We start from the raw sequence: 24,115 nt of genomic DNA, 5'->3' as shown, positions 1-24,115 counted from the left end.
CACTGAGGTAACACCAACCACTGGTGCTTCCGAAAAAGCATTTTCCAGTTAGGAAATGTAAAATTAATATGATGTGAGTTGTCTGTGAGCAGAGTCCAAAGAGCAACGGTGGGTGAGCCCTGCCCCAAGCCTTGGCTCTGCCTCCGTGGGGCCCCCTGGCCGGAGAAAGCACTTACCTTGTCTTTGAGGTCCTTTTCCTCCACACTCCGCACATCCTGGATGGTAGTAAGGATGACTGGGTCCAGCATGGGCTGCAGAAAAAAAGTGCTACAGTTCATAAGGACTCCTGACTCTGTCCCCGAACTAGAGAGGATCCACTTCTTTATTCACATTGCACACAAAAAGGAGGATTCAGTACAAGGATCTGAATTCATTATCAGATCCACCACTAACAAGCTAATAGCATCCCAAGTAAGCCCTTGCCTGACTCAGTGCCTCAGCGTCTTCAACATCATACAGGTGCAGTCCCTGGCATTACTATCTTATGAGGGCCATTTCGAAGAGCAACCAAAGACATGTGGACTAACTTTGAAAACATTAAGCATGAGTATGTATTATTTTTGTATTAAAGTACATATTTTCTATTTAATTTAAAGAAATGAATACAAGCACAGACCACAAAAAAATTCTGTCCTAGGCACTCCTGTTGCTCGCTGACATGAATAAGGTCTATGGATGAGACTCTCACCATTCACTGCTCCTGAATGGTAGCACAAACACATAACTAACTCTGAAGGGTACGTGAGAAGGTGTGAACTATTAACTAGATCTAAACGATCACTGCCACCTAAATAAAATAATTTGTAAAACTTGTCTGGGGATGAGAGAAGTTAGACAATATTTGGCTGTCAAAGCCAAGACGACATCAGCAATGAATTAAAATGACATCACGTGATTACTGAAATACGATTTCCTCATTTACACTCAGGCCAATTGTCCTGTGAAGACTGAGGGCTGTCAAGGTGAGAGGCAGTCCACACTGCTCCCGTCAGCATGTGCTGGGCTGCTGGACTCTGCCTGCAACTCCGTGAGACAGGCCTGACTCCTCCACCATCTTACGACAAGGGAGCCGAGGTACGGAGGCTGGAGTGAGTCTTCCAAAGTCACCCCAGCAGCAAGTGTGGCGACAATGGCTAACTTATGTCAACTAACATGGTATAAACAGGGTATGAACAAATCCATGGTATGAGTGTATTGCTGAATAAACTTACGGTTGGATAGTTTGATACAATTAAAATACAGACGAAGTTAAATATGCCTTGGTGGAAATTCACTTACCTCTTACTCCTTTTAAAGTACACTGTGCTTATACACGAAACCTGGAATTTCTAAAGAACTGACTATTAATTAGCAGCTGGACTATTTAGGCTAAATCTCTTTCCATGGAGCAACGCATGGGTAAAGCGCATGCATTTAAAAGCTCAATCGTGGTCCTGATTATTAAAAAGCCAATTATTAAATTATTAATATTTAATTATTAAAAAGTCAAATAATTTTGCTTCTTTAAGTCTTAGGGTTTCAGCTACAAAAATGATTATATTTATATGCTCAATAAGCTGAAAGACCACTAGATATTCCTGAAGAGCTTAATGTACAGAATGAAGAAATGCATAAATAGCCATCCTATTTCCTTTAACAATCTTGCAGTATTACTTTGACATCTAAAGAAAGCAGTTAACACTTAGAAACAGCAGAAATTTCCAGAACTTACTAAAAAAAAAAATCTTACCTCCCTTGTTAAAATGGCCTAAGTATCTTAGATAGTAGAAAGAAGGAATAGTGCACACAAAAAGCACTGCTCCCAAAAGACACAATGCTTTCAAAACCATATATAGCAATTTAAAAAAATCTCTGTGAAAGTCATAGGTGTCACAGACTTATTTGTAAAGAAAATAGTAAATGGAGGTTATTTCAATATGACATTTTGTTCAGTAAAATTTGTTAATTGAAATGGAAAGGAAACAAGAAAGTAAACCGGCCTTAGGCATCAGAAAACCGAACACTTTCAGCTTTGAGTTCTATGACTTGGTGGCTCACACCTGCAGAGGCAGGAGGTCAGACAAGGTGTGAGGTCAGGCTGCCCCTCCGCAGTGAGGCGCTAGCGAGTGAGTGAGCCCAGTGGATCGCTCTTACTTAATACATGATGGCACCAAATCCTAAACAATCCTGTCAAGTGGGTAGGGATACATGCCACCTATTTTACAGATAAGGAAATAAAGAAAAATATATGCTATCATATATAAATTATATTTGATCAAACGATAAACTGAAAAGGTAAAGAACCTTCTTAAATGTTAGAGGTCTCTATACCTTAAATTATTAATCATTTTTTATCTTTTGATAATATTTTTATTAGAAAGATAGCTAATGTAAAAAAAAAGAAGTTACTTTGGAGTAGGCACAATTCTAAACCAGCTGGTAAAATAATTATTGCTGTTAGTCTGTCTCAGATCAACTCCTGAAGTCAATGCACAATGGCCTGATCTTACCTGTACCACCGAGGCATTGAGATACTCTGCACACACCCCCAAGGGCTGCACCAACGCTGAGACTGCCTGAAAAATGACAGAGAAGGTCAGAAAAAACGGGGGGAGTTTCTCCTTTCAACATTAAACAAATCCCTCTCAAAATATCAGAGAAAATTTTAAACAGTGACTTGATCAAGTGCTGAATGAAGACTGGACCAACTATACTCCTGCACAGGAAGAACTGAGATAAAGACGTCAATCTGCTTGAAATTATTATAGAAATTTACTGTAATTTAATTCATAATATGCCAATAAAACATCTTTGGAAGACTGGATTAAATGATTCTAAAGCTCATATTGTAGAATACTAAAAATTTTTATTTGAAAAAGGAGACAATAGATGGAGGAGTGAAATGTGCTTTCAACAAAAAACATTTAAGACTTGCATGAAGAAAATTATAAAACTTTACTAAAATACATAAAAGGCCCAAATCAATGAGGAGACACCACGTTCTTGAATGGAAAGGACCAGTATTGTAAAAATGTTAATTCTCCACACATTGATCTACAAACGTAATATAATTCCAAACATACAATAGTATGGAAATGATGAAAGAATGAATGAACAAATGAATTACTGGAACAGAAGTCCAGGAATAAATCCATGTACACACGAGACTTTGACATATAATAAAGCCAATAAATCAAAATAGTGAAGGAAAAAAATCCATTAGGGGACCTTACAACAATTAGTTACTCATTTGGAAGAAAATAAAATTGTATCTCTATCTTACACAATATATAAAAATAAATCCTAAGTGAACTCAAGAGCTTAGTTTAAAAAACAAAACTGTAAGAGTATAAAATGAAATGAGCATTTTTATAACCTTGAGATGGGGAAACATTCCCCAAGCCAGTTAGAAAACTTTTAAGCCATTAAGAAAAGAACTGGCTACATAAAATTCTGAAATTTCTGTATAGCAAAAGACACCATCAGTAAAAATGAAAAGAGAAGCAAGAGACTGGGAGAAAAAAATTACAAACAGACAAAACAGATGTGGCAATGATATGCTTAACATAAGAAGAATTCCTAAAAATTAGTAAGACAAACAACCCCAAAGAGACCTAGATAGGTCAATTTGCAGAAGAAATGCAAGCACCAATAATCATATGATGAAATGCTCAAATTCATGGGAAATCAGAATACTACAATTTAAATAATAAAATACTATTTTTTGTCCACCATATTTGAAAATGAAAGACTGAAAATAATCAGTACTAATGAGAGTAACAGGAAATGAGTTCGTAGGGGTACAGATTGGTACAAGTCTTTTGGAAAGAGATTTAGTATTCTTGATTAAAATTAAAAAATTTATATAGTTTCTAACCCAGAAATCCCATTTTCTAGGAATCTGTCCTTCAGAAATGATAGCATATGCATATAAAGACAAATATACATGGAATATTCTCTGTAAAAGCAAAAATTTAGAAATAATCCAACGCCCATAATAAGCGACTGCATCATGGTACAACATTTGCAGGAGTATGTTAGAGCCATTAAAAATACTGATAGTACTAACTGATTGCAGCTGTCCTTGAACAGCTAGATAGCTTCATGTAACCATTGCACATTAAGAGAAAAATCCCACAGGCAAAGGGAAAGGAGTGAAATAAAAACCCAAATACTTAACAACAAAATCTGGTTACGCTTAGGAGTAAATGTTTCTTTGGCTTTCGGAACTAGGGAAGCTGCTCGTGTGCGGATTGACTTACGCTTCAACGTTTAATTTAATGTGTCCAGACCGTGCCCCTTGGGTCACACACTAATCCAAAGAAAGTGAACTTCCACACTGGGCACACTCAGCGCTCAACTCACCCCAAGTTCTACATCTTCTGAATGAAGCTTAGCTTGGATTGCTGCAAATCCACCTAATTCTCCAAACTGAGAAAAAAAGAGCCACAAGTTAATTTTAAAATGCTATCCATTAATAATTTAAGGAACTGAGGCTAACACTCTACGCTATCCACGTGCTTTCTAAGCCTCGTCTTGAGAGGGTCACCAGAGACACAATTCTAACATTCCTGTGACACTGCAGGAGACGTGCCACATCCTGAAGCTGATAATCATCTCTATCGACTGCACGCCTAGGAAAAAGGAAGAACTGCAAAACCCGTCTCCTCAGGAAAAACTTCTGATTATTCTCTGTAACTGTCATTTACTTAAAATACTAAACTCTAGGAAATCTCATTAAAATGGAAAACATGACTATATTAATAAAAGTTGTATACCTTATTTACCAAATCCACAACCCATCCATGAGGCTCCTATGAGAAAAGAAAACAGAAATTTGAGAGGGCATTATAAAACATCCCCATCAGCCCTTGTATTTCATTTATCCTAAATAAAAAGTTGGAGAAAAACATATTAAAATTTTAAAAATATTTCAAAATGATTTTCCCAAATGTTTCCTCATGTGAATCTGACATTACTGTATACAATTTTAGGAATCTGTACGTCTACATTTTGATGGAATTGCTACAATATGGAGCATTTGTGCATTTTTCAGGAGCTGAGATGAGTTGTTTAAGCTCTCCTGAGGGACAGGATAACTTGAGTTAAAGTCTCTAAGTAAGTTACATTTTAGAAATTAAGAATTACTAACCTAAAGAGTAGCAAATCAGGAATAAAGGGATTAAAGTTTCAGTCCTAGCTGCACCATTAACAAGCGCCCTTGAATAGCTCATTCTTTTCTCCTGTTCTTTCTTTCCTAAGCACTCACTGTTCCAGGGCCTGGATATGGAACAGTGACTGGGAAGAGATGAGGCAACTGCCTTCACGGAGCTCATATCCCACAGGGTCAACAAGAACAAGTAAACTGACACGTACATCAGATCACCCAGATGGTGCTAAGCCCCACAAAAGGGAAAACAGAAGGTCCTCCAACGAGAAATAGAAAGAGCCTGCTCTGTGCAGAGTGGTGGTCACAGAACACCTCTCTGAAGATGTGGCCTTTAAGCTGGAACCTACAGGAGGAGAAAGATTTAGCCTCTCAAAGAACAGTCCAGGCAGAGAGGCTGAAACGGCAAAGGTCCTGTTTGGGGAGGGCAGAAAAGAGCCTGACTTGTTTGAAGAACTGAGAGAAAACTCTCTCAGCTGGGACACAGTGAGATGGGGAGAGTGGCACAGATGAAGATGCCGAGAGAGGTAAAAACCAGATCCTGCAGAAACTCAGAGACTGTGCTTAGAAGGAAAGCAACAGAAGCGTTTTAAGCAAGAGAGTGATACATTTTATGTTTTAGGATGACCACCCTTGCTGTCATGTGGAGAATGGAATGGAACAGATGAATGAGAGAATGAAAAGTGGAGATACCAGTTAGAAGACCAGTGAGTGCGGTAAGCAGATAAGACGTGAGGGTGTTGGAGTAGGATGGTAGCAGAATAGACAGAGAGAAGTCAAGTGAAGATCTATTTGAGATTAAATCAAAGAACTTGTTTCTAGTTTGGATATGAGGAATGAGAAAAAGGGATAAATCGTGACTGACGCGTATGTTTTTGGCTTGAGCACCCAGTAGACGGTGATGCTATTCACGGACAGGGAGAAGAACAAAGGCTGGGGAGACCAGTGAAGCTCCACGTCAGGCACGCTGAGTTCAGATGTCTGTGAGGCAACCAGGAGGAGAGAGCTGGCTCTTCAAGTCTGGTGTGCTCAGTGAGGAGCTTTGGGCCACAGAGATATAAATGGAGGGCCATCAGCATAAAGACGCCATTTAAATCCATGAGAATGGAAGATATTTCTGAGAGAAAGTACAGTGAACATAGAGAGGAGCGCCTGGATCAAACCTGGGTGGAGGTGAAGGAGTCAAGAGGGGAAACGTGGCTTAGGAGGTAGCAGAAAAGCACGAGACTGCAGGGAGAAACGGTTTCAAGAGGGAGATACTGGCTGTGACCAACGCTGCGGACAGGGCCAAGAGATATTTCATCTGGATCCAGAAGCACGGAGGTGTCAGGGCCTTTCAGAATGCTTTCAGCAGAGCGGCGGGAGGAGGGCAGAACGGGGTGCCCTGAAGGGAGAGGCGGACTTCAGTCTAGCCACCCTAAGCATCTCTCCCACTGAAAATAACTAACATCACTGGGTAAAGACATTAGAGAAAAATTTTTTAAACATACAGTTGAGGGGGCCGGCCCGGTAGCGCAGCGGTTAAGTGAGCACATTCTGCTTTGGTGGCCCAGGGTCTGCCGGTTTGGATCCCGGGTGTGGACATGGCACCGCTCATCAAGCCATGCTGTGGCAGGCGTCCCACATATAAAGTAGAGGAAGATGGGCACGGATGTTAGCTCAGGGCCAGTCTTCCTCAGCAAAAAGAGGAGGACTGGCAGATGTTAGCTCAGGGCTGATCTTCCTCAAAAAAAACCAAACAAAAACATACAGTTGAGCTGGCACAAAGTGCTCAGAAGTTTAAAACAAAGAGAAAGCAGAAATCCTGTGAGGCAGGCAAACTCTGAGGCCAGCTTTTCACTGTGGTGGCCTCTAGCTTCCATCTTCACAGCCTCACAACTCCTGAGAAACAGAACAAAAAGCCAGGGTGAGGCTGGGAGACTAGAGGAGACTGTCACGTGAAGCTGGAAGCCAATGGCCACCTCCTCAGGTTAAGATGAACTGAAGAAAATTTACCTGCAGAAAGGGAAAACAACCAGGAAGCCTGTCTACCCTGACCTTGGTACTGGACAGAGGGGAGAAAAACATTCTCCAAGAATGTGTAACCACAAAATTGCCCTTATGTGGCTTTGCTGCTCAAACTCACACTGACTTTACAGTGAAAACTCTTAAGCTGAGAATTTATTCTAAAGTTGCCTCAGATCGTAGTGCTCCCAGGCACCTGGAAGAAAGAAATCTTTTTTGGAGGAAAGAAGTTTCAACTCAGGCCTCAAAAAGTCCTCCTAGATTAAATTTGCAGGAAAACACACAAGTATAAATACGTTTCTATACACACATACACATACATAAAACAAGTGAGTAAAAGTCGGCAGAATCAGACCTGTAGATATCAAGAGATGCAGAATATAAATTAAGCATTAAACAAGGAGGAGACTGAAAATAAGAGTCAAGAACATGAGATAAAACCTGACTAAGCAGAGTCAAAAAATTACCAAACAATTTATATAAATGAAAAATTTAGTAATGAGGTTAAACAGCATATTTGGGCAAACAGAAAAAATTAGTGAACTAGACCACAGATCTGAAAAAAATGATCAAAAACGAAGCACAAGGAGGAAAAAAAGATGGAAAATATGAAAAAGGTTAAGGGACAAGGAGGACAAAATGAGAAGATCTACCATGTATCTAATCAAAGTTCCAGAAGAAGAGAGACTAATAAAAAAGAGGTAATATTTAAAAAGATAATAGTTGAGAATTTTCCAGAACTGATACAAGAGATTAGATTTGGAAACCCAATGAATGTGAGGCAAAATAAATGAAAAGAATACCTCTGTTAATCGCATGAGAGTCAAACTGCCAAACAACAAAAAGAAGGAAGAGATCTCAAAAAAATCCATAGAGCAAAAACAGAATTCTTACAAAGGAACAACAGTCAGACCAACAACCAACTTCTCAACAGCAATAATTACAGCCAGGAGACACAGAAATGATATTCTGACAGAAAATATACGCCAATCTAGAATTTAAAACCCAGTGAAAATATCCTTCAAGAAATGGGGAATAAAGTTCAGGCCATGAAAAGCAAAGACTTAACCACAATAGACCCTTACTAAAGGACACTGTACAGGATGCACTTCTGGAAGAAGAATTGTCTCAATGAAGGTCTGAGATCCAGAGGGAATGGCACTCAGAGAGACAGTATATGAATACGGCTGAGTCAAAACACTGTATAAAATGATGATGGTGTCTATCTGAGGGGTAAAACCAGACAGGAGAGGACGAAGACAACAAGGACAAAGGGACAACAGATGAGTGAGGTGGGCAGTGAGAACACCAGACATTCTAAGGTCTTTATGTAGTGCTCAGAGGAGGATAAAGATGCTGATGAAATTTAGGTTTGTTTAGTCACGAAGTTAAAATTTTAGACTAACTGCTAACAGAATAACTGGGAGGTGAGGGGGCGGAGTATTTCATCTGCTACGGTGATGAAGGCGCAGAGAAGCATGCTGAGTAGAGAGGGTGCGCCATCAAAGGCAGAACTTTTAAAGACGGGAAATGCTAGAGCATGCTGTATATAATGGTAATCATCCAACAGAGGGGAGAAGACCAAGGATACCACAGAAAGAACAGAAAAACCTAAGCAGCACGAAGCTCGAGAAGGCAAGAGAGGACATCTAGAGCCTCTGTAGGAGACAGCATCCTTGACAGTGACAAGAGGAATCAAAGACTGCACCCTTTCTGATCTCAGCTGTTGCACATGCAACCTGAGGGGCAGGGAATGAACCCCTGCTGAGCACTCACTCTACTGAACCACACGCCCAGTGTTCGTATACATGCTGTCACGCAGTCCTCACAGTAAGACTGAGGAGAAGAGTTAATATTCTGGGAGGCAGGACTGCATAGAGCTAAAGAATGGAGACTGTGGAACTGTGTTACACGGGTTCTTCCCACGACTAGGCATATGGACTTGGGCAAGTGTGTAACTTCTGTGTGTCTCTGTTTCTCACCTACAAAATGGGGGTAAAAATAGTAGCTAACTCACAGAGCTGTTGTGGGGACTAAATTCCACAGCACACACTCACCACCCTTTCCATCAGCTCTTGCCTCCACTCCAGAGTACTGCCTGATCCTCCCAGATGGCTTTCACCATGCCCTCCTTTGTATTCTATGCACAATACATATCATTGTGCCTGCTGTTCACTATACTGTAATTTTTTGGTCTCATATTTCCCCCACTATGCTATAAAGTTAGGAATCATATCTTATTATTCTTTATATTAAGGACAAGGACTATTTATTTATATCTCCAAAACCTAGAATAAGGCCAGACCGTACATGTTCAATAGGTGATTAATGACCTACACCTTTGCTTCTACTAAAGCAATGGACAAGTTTTCAATCTACTAAATTGACTTCTTTCAACTATGTCTCAAAAAACAAATAGCGTTTGATCAGACGATTGTTTAAATTATGTACTCCTTGTGAGTATAACGTTATTAGCACATCATAGGCCTTTGAATATAAAAATAAAGATACTGGTTCTGTGCTTGAAAAAACAAAAGCTTTAATCCCTACAGAGTTTAAAAGAAAAGTATACATGAGACTAACTTCTAGATTGTTTTTTCTAGGTATAATTAGTCATTTCAAATGATTCAAGTGCTCTAGTCTCTGAAATATCTCTAAGAAACTGGGACACCCATTAAACTGGGGTTCTGATCATTCAATAAATAGGGCACTGATGTCAGGCAGCCATTTCTCATCTCACTAAACACTGTTTCAAATACATAAAATTATTCATGACGTTAGATAACAGTAATGGAAAAATACGCAATATCTGAAAAAATATTAAGCAATTTTATGAGTCTTATGGAATATTTGTCATTTTTCAGAGACTGTTTTAATCCTTCCAAGTAAACTGTTGTTTTTATAGCACAAAAAATCTTTTTCAATACATTTCTTTATAAAAAGATGAAACGAAACTATGTTACCTTCTGGAAAGCAGATACAGGTGAAACAGCAAACACATTTCCCTCTCCAAACACCTCTGCCCAGTTCCTCTGAGATGCTTTCATCCTGTTTTTAAAATGGTACTCGTTATCGGGGTTGAAAGCCTGTATTTGAAGAGAACAGTGAAACATTATTATCTATTTCTATAGCAACACATATTAGCGTTAGAAAAGAAGATAAAAATAGAGCCTTGGACTCCTTTGTTAACAGAATCCTCAGTATCCCACAAAGCACATTCCTAGCTAGAGCAGGGAGCAAAGCACGGAAGCGGTGCTCGCCCGTCCTGTTCAACGTTTGCTGTGAGGAGAGAGGAGGTAATGGACGAGAGGTCTGACTTGAGCCAAGGTGATGCCAGTGCTCCCAGGGCAGCCGCAGGCAGAGCTGGGCAGACAGGCGGTGCAGACAGAAGCTGGGGGAAAACACGAGCACGCCTTCTTCCTGGGGCTACTGTCAGTAGTCGGGAAGAAAGGCCAGAAACCAAACTGCGTGAACACTGTGTGAAGAATCATGGATGCATGAGGGAAAGCTATTTAATCCTTCCAAGAGCTGAAAAAGCTATTAGAATTAGAAAACTGAAAATGCAGAATGGTTTCTCTGCTTTTAAAATAAAAAGCAAGGAGCCTGACAGCTAATTTAGTATCTTTTAGGATAATATCATTGTCATCCATTACTAATGATGTAAGAGGACAGTAGGTATTTTAAACCAAATCAACACACAAAGGACTTCCCTTTAGGAATGCTTTACCATTGTCAGCACAGCCAGGAGACCCACGGGGACCGGGTCTTGCTTTATTCTCTCGGCAGCCAGCTCTACTAACAGCATCAGCATGTTGTAGATTCCTTCATGGATCTCACTACCCCACTTGTGAACAGCACTCGATGTCAGGAGCTACAAAACAGAGAGCAGTTTAGTCCAACTTGGAAAGAAAAACGATAGTTTATCAGCTCAATCTTGAATAATCAAGAGATTATTACCATGATACTTATTTTTATGCACATGACTTGTTTATTTAAAAGACCATGGCTGTAGTCCATCTACTTGTTCATTGTTTCACAGTCAACACTGAGTTTTGTTTTTGAACTTTAATTCCCTGACATTAAAGCAGTTTGTTTAAAAGAAACTTTTTATGTTCTCCTCTACCTTTCCTTACTACTAGGGGAGGTCAGTGGCGCAGCACAAGCAAGGACGTCAGGTCAGCTCCCGGTGCTGCTGTTTCGGAGCTGGGCGGCTGTTCTATCTGCCTGAGCTCTCGGAGGCTCAGTCCTCTCAGCTCTAGAGAGGCTTACCTCCCGCCCACTTCACACAGACGTTACAAGCATCAAAAGAGAAAACAAATGTGAAGGTATTTTATAAACAGTAAGGTATTACATTTTGGCTGTCACTATTAATATTCCTGGAATCTAAGAAATGGATGCTATAGTTCACGGATTTGAACACACATTCTTTTCACATTTTTATATCCCAGAAACAACGCTGCATCTTCCCACCTGCTGACCAGAGAGTCTGAAAAAAATTTCAGAAACACCGTACCAATTCATTTTGCCTGTATTTTCCTTTGTGGGATGTAGAAAAGTAACATTCAATTTCTAAAAATGTTTAAGCAAAGCTAAAATAGCTCTAAGTGATAAGGCATTGTAACAATGTTTACTTTGCCGCTATTTTTCTTAAATATGAAACATAAAATATAAAACAATGGTGCATCTTATTCTCAGCACAGATTTGTTAAAAACGAGGGAAAAGCCACACAGATGAATCTAAAATCACCATCATTGGATTTCCCCAATCCTCAGTCTTCTAGTCCTTGGGGAAGTCTAATTTGGAAACAATTGCCAGAACGGGGAATGAGAAATCAAAGGATTTCACTCAATAAAATAACCGCAAATTGGTATCGTGGTTTCATGTTTTTGTAAGATTTCCCTTCGGAGGGAAAATACTGTGCAATAAAAACTCCACCTTGGCCACAATGAGCACCCTTTCACAAGAGCAACCTGAAACAGCCCAAACTTCTTTAGCTACAGAGGAAAACCTTAGTTTCAGATTTTCTAAATACCAATTAGCTGGACTATTTGCTCAAATGAGCAATAATCACAAGAGTGATTTTAAATAAACCAATGAATTGCTACTTTTTGCAAGAATTTTTCCTTTGCCTATATATTCTTCCTATACTTAAAAACTAAATAACAAGGCAAAATGAAACAGATTAACATTTTAAAAAGCTTCATGCGACTACAAAATAAAACCTATGTGGATGAAGCCCCTCTCCCACTGTTGCCATCTCATGTGTTCAGATTTTACTTTGAAAATGAGTTCCAGCTGCCTTCCAGAGAGGCGGGGAGACAGGCCCTCGTGGGGAGATGCACACGGGGCTTCAACAGCACTGCACACACGGTCAGGCCTCGACTGCTCTCCCTGCCTGGGTACACCAGGACAGAGCCCAGGCCAGCTGGAGCAAGGAAGGCGAAGAAAGGAGAAACAACAACAAAGGTCCTTAGTGTACCTTATTTATACAACTGCTTATTTTTATACCCTTATCTCTAAAAATTTTGAGTCGGTTTGTAAGAAAAGCCTAGAGAATAGGGTAGAAGGAGAGTCATCAAACCAGGAAACAGCCGAGGGGAACAACACCAATTACATCAATGCCAACTGAGGTTTCTGGCAGCCAAGAAGAGCACAGAGAATTCATAGCTTTTCTGATTTAATAAAAAAAAAAGTCTGCCTTATTGATGGGGAGGAGAGCCTTTTTAAACAGCTCTAACCTCTAAGAGAATGTAACACATACATTTGTTACACGACACTGAACAACATAACGCAGGGGACCTTTGTGCACATAATTTTACAGAAAAAAATCCAATCACTTGACCATTTACTATCCGATGACAAACAGTGGAGGGCATGACATCAAACAGTGCTCTGGAGCATGTGCGTACAGAGACAGAGTGCTACACTCCAACACACAGTGTGCTGTGGGCTGACTCCACACGGCCTTAGGATCTGGGGACTGGCAACCTAAGGGGCCTTGCCTTACACTAAGAAGTCCCTTCCCACAACTCTGAATAAACTTGTATTTTCTTTCTCTTTAAATTTATGTATACATTATGATAGGTGTCACAGTATGTTACATTATAAAAATTCTGCTTTTAAATTTAACCAGCGTGGCCAAGTGGTTAAAATTCTACACGTTATGCCTCAGTGGTCCAGGTTTGGAGGTTCGGATCCTGGGCGAGGACCTGCTCCACTCATCAGCCATGCTGTGGGGGCCTCCCACATACAAAGAAGAAGAAGATGGGCACAGATGTTAGTTCAGTGACAATCTTTCTCAAGTGAAACAAAAAGAGAGGAGGACTGGCAATGGATGTTAGCTCAGGGCAAATCTTCCTCACCAAAAAAAAGAAAAAAGGAGAAAAAAGCTACTATAATTCTTAACAGAATTCTTAAAAGTTTAAAATAATTTTAAACTACAGATCCAAAATGAAGATAAATTTTGATTTCATATAGTCCCTGCACAAATGACAATTTTAAACAATTTCTCCTTTTTTGAAGATGAAGCTATTTTTGTTCCTAAAATTAATTTTATTTTTTAAGCCTTAAATCAAGGAGTATTCTGTCTATCAAGATGCAGATGGGAATAACAGTTCACATATGAACAGCTTATTTTACTGGATTTTAAGATAAATACAAATTTTATCCATCTGTAGTTCTAGTGACTTACTCGCATATGGGACAAAACCAGATATTAAAACCCAGAAGTACAAGCCAGCAGGAGACTCATCCACTGAGTCAACAGAGACTTCTGGAGCTGCTTCTCCGAGGCAGCACAGCTATCCGCCGGGGAGAGCAAGAGTCTACAGCCTCGGCCCTGCTCCCCGGGGCGCAGGGTTCACGTCCTGACAGCACACCACGCTGAGGTCGACTGCCTGCAGACACACAGGCTGCTACTGCTGCTCTCGCCGTCAGGAGAGCCTGCCTCCACGAGAGACGGGAGCAGCACGGGAGAGGCACGGCACTGACACGGGAGAGGCTCAACCCTCCGCACCAGGTGGCCAGTCAGACGCCCAGCCCAGCCACACTTCCTGTAGTTTAAAACGTCTGCTTCCGTCTCAGCAGAGAAAGTGTAAAATGGCTTCTATTTCGAGAAATCAATATTAACTAAGTGCCACAATCCTTAGTTTTAGTAAGACGTGTAACTTCCTATTAACCTATTCTTTAACAGTTAAATAGAAAGAAGTAAAAGTGAGAGCCACCAAAGACGCGTGCAATCATTAAATATAAAAGAAGGAAATGATTTACGAGCCCAAATCCAGACCTTCTTTTTCATATTAGAGGGTTCCTCAGTTGAGCAAGATTCATGAACTGGCCTCACACATAAAAACTAAAACTAAAGCAAAAAGACTGTTCACCTTCACCCCACCCCAAGAATCAGGCCAGCGCATCTCTCTTACCTTTTTAAATGCTTCAGGCATACACCTATCCATAAATCTTTTACAATTCTCATCAGACTCGGAAAGACCTTAGTAAAAGAAATGAAAGGATATGCATTATTCAGAGTTTAGGCAGTCTGTAGAAATCACATATATCATTTCAAATTCATACACCTAGAACTATTTATTAAAGAAACCTTCATTCTTAAGGTATTATCAAAAGAGGAATATAGAAATTTTGACAAAGGAACAGTCTGAGAAACAATCAGTATTTATTTATTAAACAATATATTTATTAACATTTCTTATTAATATACATTTGTTAATAGTATAATAAACAAATACGAGTTAGAACTGAAATGGTTGAACTGATGTTTCCATGTCAGAGTAACTTCAAATGATCTGATTAAATAGCTAATAACACATCAAGAGTAACTACTTAATAGCCATTATTGTTTTTCTAAACAATACAACAAAAACACAAATATTCTTTTTTTTTTCCTGAGGAAGACTGTCCCTGAGCTAACGTCTGTACCAATCCTCCTCTTTTTGCTTAAGGAAGATTCGCCCTGCGCTAACACCTGTGCCAAACTTCCTCCATTTTGTACATGGGACACCACCACAGCATGGCTTCATGAGTGGTGTGTAGGTCTGGGCCTGGGATCCGAACCTGCCAACCCTGGGCTGCTGAAGTGGAACTCGCGAATTTAACCACTACACCACCAGGCCAGCCCTCAAATATTCTTAATAATTGCCCAAATCACTCTTCTTCCCTCAAATAAACTGATGAACTCTGTGTAATAAAATGCACAGAACTGCACCTGGCACAGAGTAAGTGATAAATACTTGTCAAGTGAATGAATGAATCCACCTTAAAATTATCTTTTGGAATACTTTTTTTAAAAACTCAATTAGGGATTTTGCTTATCATTAGGAATACTGCTGAACACAAGTTCTTTTTTTCAGACCCACTGCCTAGCACAGTACCTACATCCTAACAGGCACTGAATAAATACTGCCGCTGAGAAGCCAGGAATAAACGCACCACAAGAGCCTATTAGCATGAAACCTAATCGTAGTCAAAATATTTCCCCTTGATCTGCCTCATACTGAATCATGGCAGTAAACTTTGCACAATTTTAATGAGAAAAAAAATCACAAAACAGTGGCCCAATTCATCTTATTTTATAACTAAATTCAATATGAAAAATAATTTCCTATTCATAGTATAGAAGTTTCCTTCTATTGATACCCATTCTTCCAATCTACTGATATTTTATTACTCTATTAGTTTAATATTTGTAAAGCACTTAAGACAGTGCCAAGCTCTTAATAAGCATAAAATATTTGTTAAATATTACTTTCTTCTTTAAAAAAAAAAAAAGCCACTGAAGTGAGCCTTAATTTAAAGCGCCCCAAGCTTCTGTGGAAAACGTTAATTTCAGTTTATATAAAGCTTTTTAATCATGTGCACATACATTTATTATGTATGTACATTTAACGTAAGAATCTTGCATTTAAAGAATCTTGCACCCTATTGGAGCTAGAAGAAAAGAGCAGATGTAATTCGAAGTTTTTATTCCACAGAGGATTAAGAGAGCAAATGACCTAAGATTCCAGAGACAGGCAATGAGAGGAGCTAAGAGTAACGTCAGGTCTCCTACCAACAAAGCCTCACGTGTCCTGAGGTCTGAAAACTTACCGAGTCTTGCTAGGTAGGTGGACGCCAAGAGGCATTTGCCTAGCGATTCTTCTCGCTTGTAAGGGATGGACCAATGATCAGTCAAAACACGGCTTTCCAGTTCATACAAATTTGTTGTAGGGAATTCAATTCCTTCCCCTGAGCAGTTTCCATTTTCATCATTCTTCTGACAAAAAAGGATTATGGTAAAAAATAAACTAATTAGTAGCTTTAAAAACTTTTCATTTAGCAGAGAGCAGAGGCTTAATCAATGGTAGCTATTAATAACAATAGTGTGGATTCCACATTGCTTCTTCATAATCACCTTTTTCACCAAGACTATCTCAAGTATCCTCAACTTTCACCATTGTGGCGTCCCGACTCCCTCAGAAGGTGAGCTAATCTCATTCTTCAAAAATGAACTCTCTCCACCTCTCGTGAAATACCAAACCTACCGGCACCCACGGCCACCCCAGCTCCTCTCCCTCTGCTCACTGAGGGGACCAATCTATCCTCAGGACTATCTGTATTTGTCTCCACCTCCTCACCACAGACTCCAGAGCCCCTGCTCTCCCTAAGTGGCTACTCTGAAGTCCCCACTGAACGTTATCATTAAACCCAATGGACGTTCAGTCCTCATTTTACTTTGCAGGTATATTTGAGCTTCCGCTGCCCCCTCTTCCTGAGAGGCTGGATTCGCTTCCCTCACCTCCCAGGACAGCACACTTCCCTGTTCTCCTCCCATCGCTCTCGCTCTTCCTACCCTGTCTCCTCTTCTGGGTATGTCCTCCCCTTCAGAGCCATCAAACACTGGAACTTCTCGAACCTCAGCGTGAGGCTCTCTTCTCAGTGCTCTTCATCCTGCTGAACGGCACCCCGCTCATTCAGCAGCACAGCCAGAACTCAGGGACTCCTTCTTAAAACCCTGTTCTCCCCTCTGCAGCCCCAAGACCAGGTGATTAGACCTCCTAAATTTCTCTCAAATCCACCTCCTTCTGTCCATCTCAAGAGACGTTACTATTCCTGAACTCACCTTTCCGCCCTCTTTCACCTACTTAACTCCTAAACATCCTTAACCCTTTCAGAGAAGCCTTTCCTAAACTTCTAAAATACGTCAAATTCCTTTAATGATTTTATACTCTTACCATCCAGAACTCCTCCTTCACAGCACTACTCACAGACAGAGGTTTACATTTACTTGTGATTTACTGCCTGTCTGCCCCAACTAGACCAGGCTCCAGGAGGACAGAGATGCTGTCTGGTCTTGACTACGTCTCTATCTACAGAACCTGGTGTCTAACACAGAGGAGGTAATTAACACATACTGTTAAACGGAAAAATAATTCATGCAAACGAAGTATCAGTTACCAGTGGGGTAACTGCCAGACTTTCCATCAGTTCTCACCGTGCTAATTTGTAATAAAGCAAACTGAACTCCTCCCCACATGCTGCCCAAAGCCTACTCTAGTTTCTGTGAAAACCTAAATATTTTCACAATCCACTCTATAATTTAATCATTACAAAATAATATCATTCCATTAGAAAAATCACTTTTAGCCTCAATGAAGAAACGACCGTAAGTATAAAGCAGAAATGATAAAACCAGAGAAGAAAGCAATTTTCAATCCCATATAAATGATATCTAAACAAAACAAACACATACTTTCATATACATATGTACATTACCATATATGTATATTTAATATACATACATACAGAAAGAGACAACAATGGAAAGAATGTGATAAAATTAACATTTGAAGAACCTGAATAAAGGTTACATAAAAATTCAAGATTTATATAAAGGTTATATAAATAATTCCAGATTTACAGAAAAGCTGCAAAAATAGCATGACTTTTCTATAAATCTGGAATTATTTCAAAATTAAAACAATTTAGTTGGATAAATATATAAAAGCATAGAATTTTAGAGCCAGACAGAAATTAAGAGAATTCAATATTTTACACAGGAAGAATCTAATGAATTATGTAGGGATTCACCTATAGTGATAAAAAAAAGTTTAAATTATATGCTCTACTTGAATTGTATGCTCTACTTAAGAAGCCCATTCCACTTGGTAACAACTAATTTGGTTTCTAAATACTTTTAAGTGTTTGTCTTAAATTACCAAATAAGAACACATGTTCTTTGTAGAAAATGTGAACAGCAAAAAATAAAACCCACCATTAATTCCACCATCTAAAAATTAATCACACTTTTTTTTTTAATGAGGCAGATGGTCACTAAGCTAACATCCGTGCCAATCCTCCTCTATTTTATGTGGGATGCTGGCACAGCAAGACTCAATGAGTGGTGCTAGGCCCACACCGGGATCTGAACTTGCAAACCCCGGGCCGCCAAAGCAGAGCACGCAAATTTAACCACCATGCCACCAAGTCAGCCCCGACACTGACACCTTAATAAATATTTTTCTGGCAAAATCTTTTTCTATACAGATTTTATTCTCCTAAAAATTCACAAATGTGGAATTAACCTTACTCTCACCACCTCCACGGCCCCTCATCATTCTCTCATATAAAGAGTGTATTCTTATCTGATTTAAAAGACAGATGCACAAAGTAATAATTATAAGACTGTGGTTAATGGCCTTATAATGTATAAAGATGTAATTAGTATGATAATAGCACAAAGGAGGGGGAATGGAACTAAACTATGTTGAAGCAATGGTTTGTACACTATTGAAATTAAGTTGGTATTAATCCAAAATACTTTATTATAAATTAAGATGTTATTTGTAATCCACAGGGCAACCACTAAGAAAATAAATTAAAAATATATATAGTGAGGGGCCAGCTGGTGGCGTAGTGGTTAACTTCATGCTCTCTGCTTCAGTGGCTTGGGGTTTGCAGGTTGGGATCCTGGGTGTGGACCTACACATCACTCATCAAGCCATGTTGTGGCAGCATCCCATATACAAAAGAGAGGAAGACTGGCACAGATGTTAGCTCAGTGACAATCTTCCTCAAGCAAGAAGAGGAAGATTGGCAACAAGTGTTTACCTCAGGGCCAATCTTCCTCACCAAAAAAAATATATATATAGTGAAAGAGAAAACAAGGGAATTAAAATGGTACACTCACAACTACTTAATACAAAAGATGAGAATAATGGAGGATTAGAGGAACAAAAAGATTGAAGACATATCTAGAAAATAAACAGCAAAATAGCAGATGCAAATCTTGTTTTAAGTAATTATATTAAATAATAATTACCAATAACATATTAAATGTAAATTGACTAAACACTCAAATCAAAAGGCAGAGATTTGCAGAATGGATTTTAAAAAATGATTGAACTATATTCTGTCTACAATAGACACACTTTAGATCCAAAAACACAAAGAGGCTAAAATAAAAGGATGGAAAAAGAAATATCACGCACCCATAAAGGAGCTGGAGTAGCTATATTAGTATCAGACAGAACAGATGTTAAGACAAGAAATGTATTACTAGAGACAAAGAGGGGAACTTTATAATGATAAAAAAGGTGAATACAGCAGGAAGATAAAATAAAAGGATGGAAAAAGACACACCATGAAAATGATAACCAAAAGAGAGCTGGAGTACCTACACTAACGTCAGAAAAAAACAGATGTTATGTGAAAATTTGTACTAGAGGCAAAGAATTTTTTATTATGCTAAAGGGTTAATCCATCAGGAAGACATAACAATTATAAACATAAGTGCATTTAACAACAGAGACTCAAAGTATAAGAAACAAAAACTGACAGAATTGAAGAGAAAGACATAATTCAATAACAATCGTTGGAGACTAATACTTTCAACAATAGATAGAGCTAGGCAAAAAGTCAACAAGGAAATAAAAGAGTTAAACAATACTGCAAAGTAACTAAAACTAAAAGACATTTATCGAACACTCCAGCAATTAACAGCAGAATATACACTCTTCTTAAATGTACATGGAACATTCTCCAGGATAGAGCCTGTCAGGTCATAAAACAAGCCTTAATAAATGTGAAAGGACTAAAATCATACAAAGTACGCTCTCTGATCACAATGGAACAAAATTAGAAATCAATAGAACATACTCCTAAATAAACAATGGATTGAAAAGAAATCACAAGGGAAATTAGAAAATACTTTTGAGATGAATGAAAATTAAAATACAACATAACTTGTGAGATGCAGTGATTACCGGGAAATTTTTTTAAAAAAAGAGAAAAATTACAAATCATATAACCTAACTATGCACCTTAGGAAACTAGACAAAAAAGAGCAAACTAAACCCAAAGGAAGCAGAATGGAAGGAAATGATGAAGATTACAGTGAAAATAAATGAAAGACAAAAATGATACATACAATAAACAAAACCAAAGGTTGGTTCTTTGAAAAGATCAACAAAATGGACAAATCTTTAGCTAGACTGACCAAGAAAAAAAGAGAGAAGACTCAAATTACTAAAATCAGGAATGAAAAAGGGGATGTAATATTGACCTTACAGAAATAAAAATGATTATAAGGAATATTATTGACAATTTTATGCCAACAAATTAGAGAATCTAGATGAAATGGACAAATTCCTACAAAGACATAATCCACCAAAACTCACTCAAGAAGAAACAGAAAAGCTGAACAGATCAATACCAAGAGAATGCCTTCTAATCAAAAGCTTCCCACAACGAAAAGCCCAGGACCAAATGCCATTACTGGTGAATTCTAACAAACATTTAAAGAAGAATTAACATCAATCCTTCACACTGTTCCCCCCAAAAAAGAAAAGGAGGGAACACTACCAACTTATTTTACAAGGGCAGTACTACCCTGATATTAAAAGCACACAAAGATACTTACTTCATATCCATTAGGATGGCTAGTACCAAAAACACAGAAGATGATAAATGCTGGTAAGGATGTAGAGAAATTAAAACCTCTGTGCATTACTAGTAGGAAAGTAAAATGGTGCAGCCACAGTGAAAAACACAATGTTAGTTCCTTAAAAAATTAACATAGAATTACCACATGATCCAGCAATTCTACTTCTGTATCTGTCTAAAAGCACTGAAAGCAGGGCCTTGAACAGATATTTGTACACCCATGTTGACAGCAGCACTATTCCTAACAGCCAAAAGGTGGAAGCAACCCAAGTGGCCATTGACGAATGAATGGATAAACAAATGTCATGTGTATATACAACAGAATATAATTCAGCCTTTAAAAGGAAGGAAATTCTGATACATGCTACAATATTCATGAGCTTTGAAGACATTATGCTAAGTGAAATAAGTCAGTCACCAAAGAACGAATATTGTATAATTCCATTTATATGAGGTACCTAGAATAGTTCAGATTCATAGAGACAGAAAGTAGAATAGAACGGTGGTTGCCAGGGGCTAGGGGCAAGGAAGAATGAGGAGTTATTATTTAATGAGTACATAGTTTGTTTCAATTTGGGAAGACAAAAAAGTTCTGGAGATGGATGGTGGTGATGGTTGAAGAACAATGTAAACATATGTAATGCCACAAAAGTATATCCTTAAAAATGGTTAAAATGATAAATTTTATGTTAAGTATACTTTATCACAACTTAAAAAAACGGACAAAGACAACACGAGACAAAAAAATTACAGACCACTCTCTCCTTGAATATAGACACAAAAATCCTTAACAATAAACAGGCAAACCGAATCCAGCAACACATAAAAAGGATTCTACAATATGACTAGGTGTGATTTATCGCAGGCACGCAAAGTTGGTTTAGCGTACAAAAACCAATCAATATAATATACTACGGTAACAGAATAAAGGGAAAAAAACACATAATCATCTCAATAGATGCAGAAAAAATAATCACAAAATCCAACACTCTTTCATAATTAAAAAAAAAATCAACAAAGAAATAAAAGGGAATTTCCTCAACCTGATGATAGGCATCTACAAAAAACCCTACAATCAGGGGCTGGCCCCGTGGCCGAGTGGTTAAGTTCGCGCGCTCCGCTGCGGGCGGCCCAGTGTTTCGTTGGTTCGAATCCTGGGCGCGGACATGGCACTGCTCATCAAGCCACGCTGAGGCAGCGTCCCACATGCCACAACTAGAAGGACCCACAACGAAGAATATACAACTATGTACCGGGGGGCTTTGGGGAGGAAAAGGAAAAAATAAAATCTTAAAAAAAAAAAAAAAAACAAAAACCCTACAATCAGCATCGCACTTAATTGTGAAGACTGAGTGCCTTCCTCTAAAGTCAGGAACAAGACAACGAAGTGCGTTTTCACAGTTTCCATTCAACAGTGTACGGGAGTGTCTAAACAGGGCAATTAGGCCAAATACGAAACAAAAGGCATTCATTCAGAATGAAGAAGATGAAGTAAAACTATTTCTGTTTACTGATGACATAAACTTGTATATAGAAAATTCTAAGGAATTCACCAAAAAATCCCTACTAGAACTAATAAATGAGTTCAGCAAGGTTGCAGAATACAATACCAACGTATAAAATTCAACTGTATGTCTACACACTAACAATGAACAATCCTAAAATAAAGTCAAGAAAACAATTGCATTTACACTAACACCAAAAGAATTAAATACTTAAGAAGTACAAGACTTGTACATTGAAAACTATAAAACATTAGAGAAAGTAATTAAAGAAGACCTAAATAAATGGAAAGATTTCTCACGTTCATGAAGTGGAACTTAATATTAAGATGCCAATACTCTCCAAATTGGTCTAGAGATTCAATGCAATGAGAGTCAAAATTCCAGCTGGCTCTAAAACTTACATAGAAATGCAAGGAACCCTGAACAGCCAAAATAATTTTGAAAAACAAGAACAAAGTTTGAGAATTCACACTTCTTGCTTGCAAAACTTACTACAAAGCTATAGAAATCAAGACAATGTGGTACTGGCATAAAGACAAACATACAGATCATGGTATTGAATTCAGATTCCATAAATAAGTCCTTACATTTGTGGTCAGTTGATTTTCAACATGGGTAACAACAGAAATTAGTTAATCTTTGATAAAAGCAATTCAATGGAAGAAGGTTAGCCTTTTTAACAAATGGTGCTGAGACAACTAAAGATACACAAACAAAAGAATCACACTGGACACTTCCCTCACACCACATACAAAAATTAACCCAAAATGCAACACAGGAGTAAATTTACATGGTCTTGGATTACGCAATTATGTCTTAAATAGGACACCAAAAACACAACAAAAGAAAAAATAGATAAATTTTGAATTTGAACTTTATCAAAATTAAAACTTTTGTGCATCAAAGAACATCAAGAAAGTGAAAAGATAACCACAGAATGGGAGAGAATACTTGCAAATCTTGTATCTGATAACAGACTTTTATCTAGAATATAAGAGAACTCTTATAACCCAACAATAAAAAGACAAATAACCCAATAAAAAATGGGCAAAGGATTTAAATGGACATTTCTCCAAAGAAGATATACAAGTGGCCAGTAATTAGCACATGAAAAGATGCTCAGCATGAGTGGTCATCAGGCAAATGCAAATCAAAACCACAAGAGACCACTTCACACACGCTAGAATGGTTAAAATAAAAAAGAGACAAGAACAAGTATTGGGGAGGATGTGGAGAAATTGGAACCTTCATACATCGCTGGGTGGATTATAAAATGGTGAAGCCTCTTTGCAAGATAGTTTGGCAGTTCCTCAAAGTTAATCACAGTTACCTAGGACACAGCAATTCTATTCGTAAATATACTCACGAGATATACCCAAGAGAAATGAAACATATGTCTACATGAAAACTTATACGTGAGTGTTCATAGCAGCATTGTTGGTAATTAGTCAAAGAGTAGCAGGGCCAGCCCCAGTAGCCTAGTGGTTAAATTCAGTGTGCTCTGCTTTGGTGGCCCAGGTTGGG

At 38.5% G+C, this 24,115-nt stretch overlaps 1 protein-coding gene across 4 annotated transcripts in view; it reads right to left on the bottom strand.

Moving 5' to 3' along the window:
• USP24 (ubiquitin specific peptidase 24) overlaps positions 1–24,115 on the bottom strand; it is a 139,237-nt gene that overhangs the window by 90,030 nt on the left and 25,092 nt on the right. For 3 of the 4 annotated variants that reach the window (XM_070509829.1, XM_044770871.2, XM_044770873.2), the window contains exons 2-9: positions 16,254–16,419; positions 14,573–14,640; positions 10,878–11,021; positions 10,114–10,236; positions 4,758–4,793; positions 4,345–4,410; positions 2,490–2,555; positions 177–251 (exon numbers count right to left, since the gene is read on the bottom strand). In XM_070509829.1, coding sequence (XP_070365930.1) covers positions 177–251; positions 2,490–2,555; positions 4,345–4,410; positions 4,758–4,793; positions 10,114–10,236; positions 10,878–11,021; positions 14,573–14,640; positions 16,254–16,419 — 744 coding nt within the window. The remainder of the gene's footprint in view (positions 1–176; positions 252–2,489; positions 2,556–4,344; positions 4,411–4,757; positions 4,794–10,113; positions 10,237–10,877; positions 11,022–14,572; positions 14,641–16,253; positions 16,420–24,115) is intronic. The other variant, XM_044770872.2, reaches the window with a different exon arrangement.

This window comes from Equus asinus, chromosome 5 (genome assembly GCF_041296235.1).
Source record: "Equus asinus isolate D_3611 breed Donkey chromosome 5, EquAss-T2T_v2, whole genome shotgun sequence".
Taxonomy (NCBI): Eukaryota; Metazoa; Chordata; class Mammalia; order Perissodactyla; family Equidae; genus Equus; species Equus asinus.
Note: the sequence above shows the minus strand (reverse complement) of the source record. Positions and strands in the feature narration are given on the sequence as shown.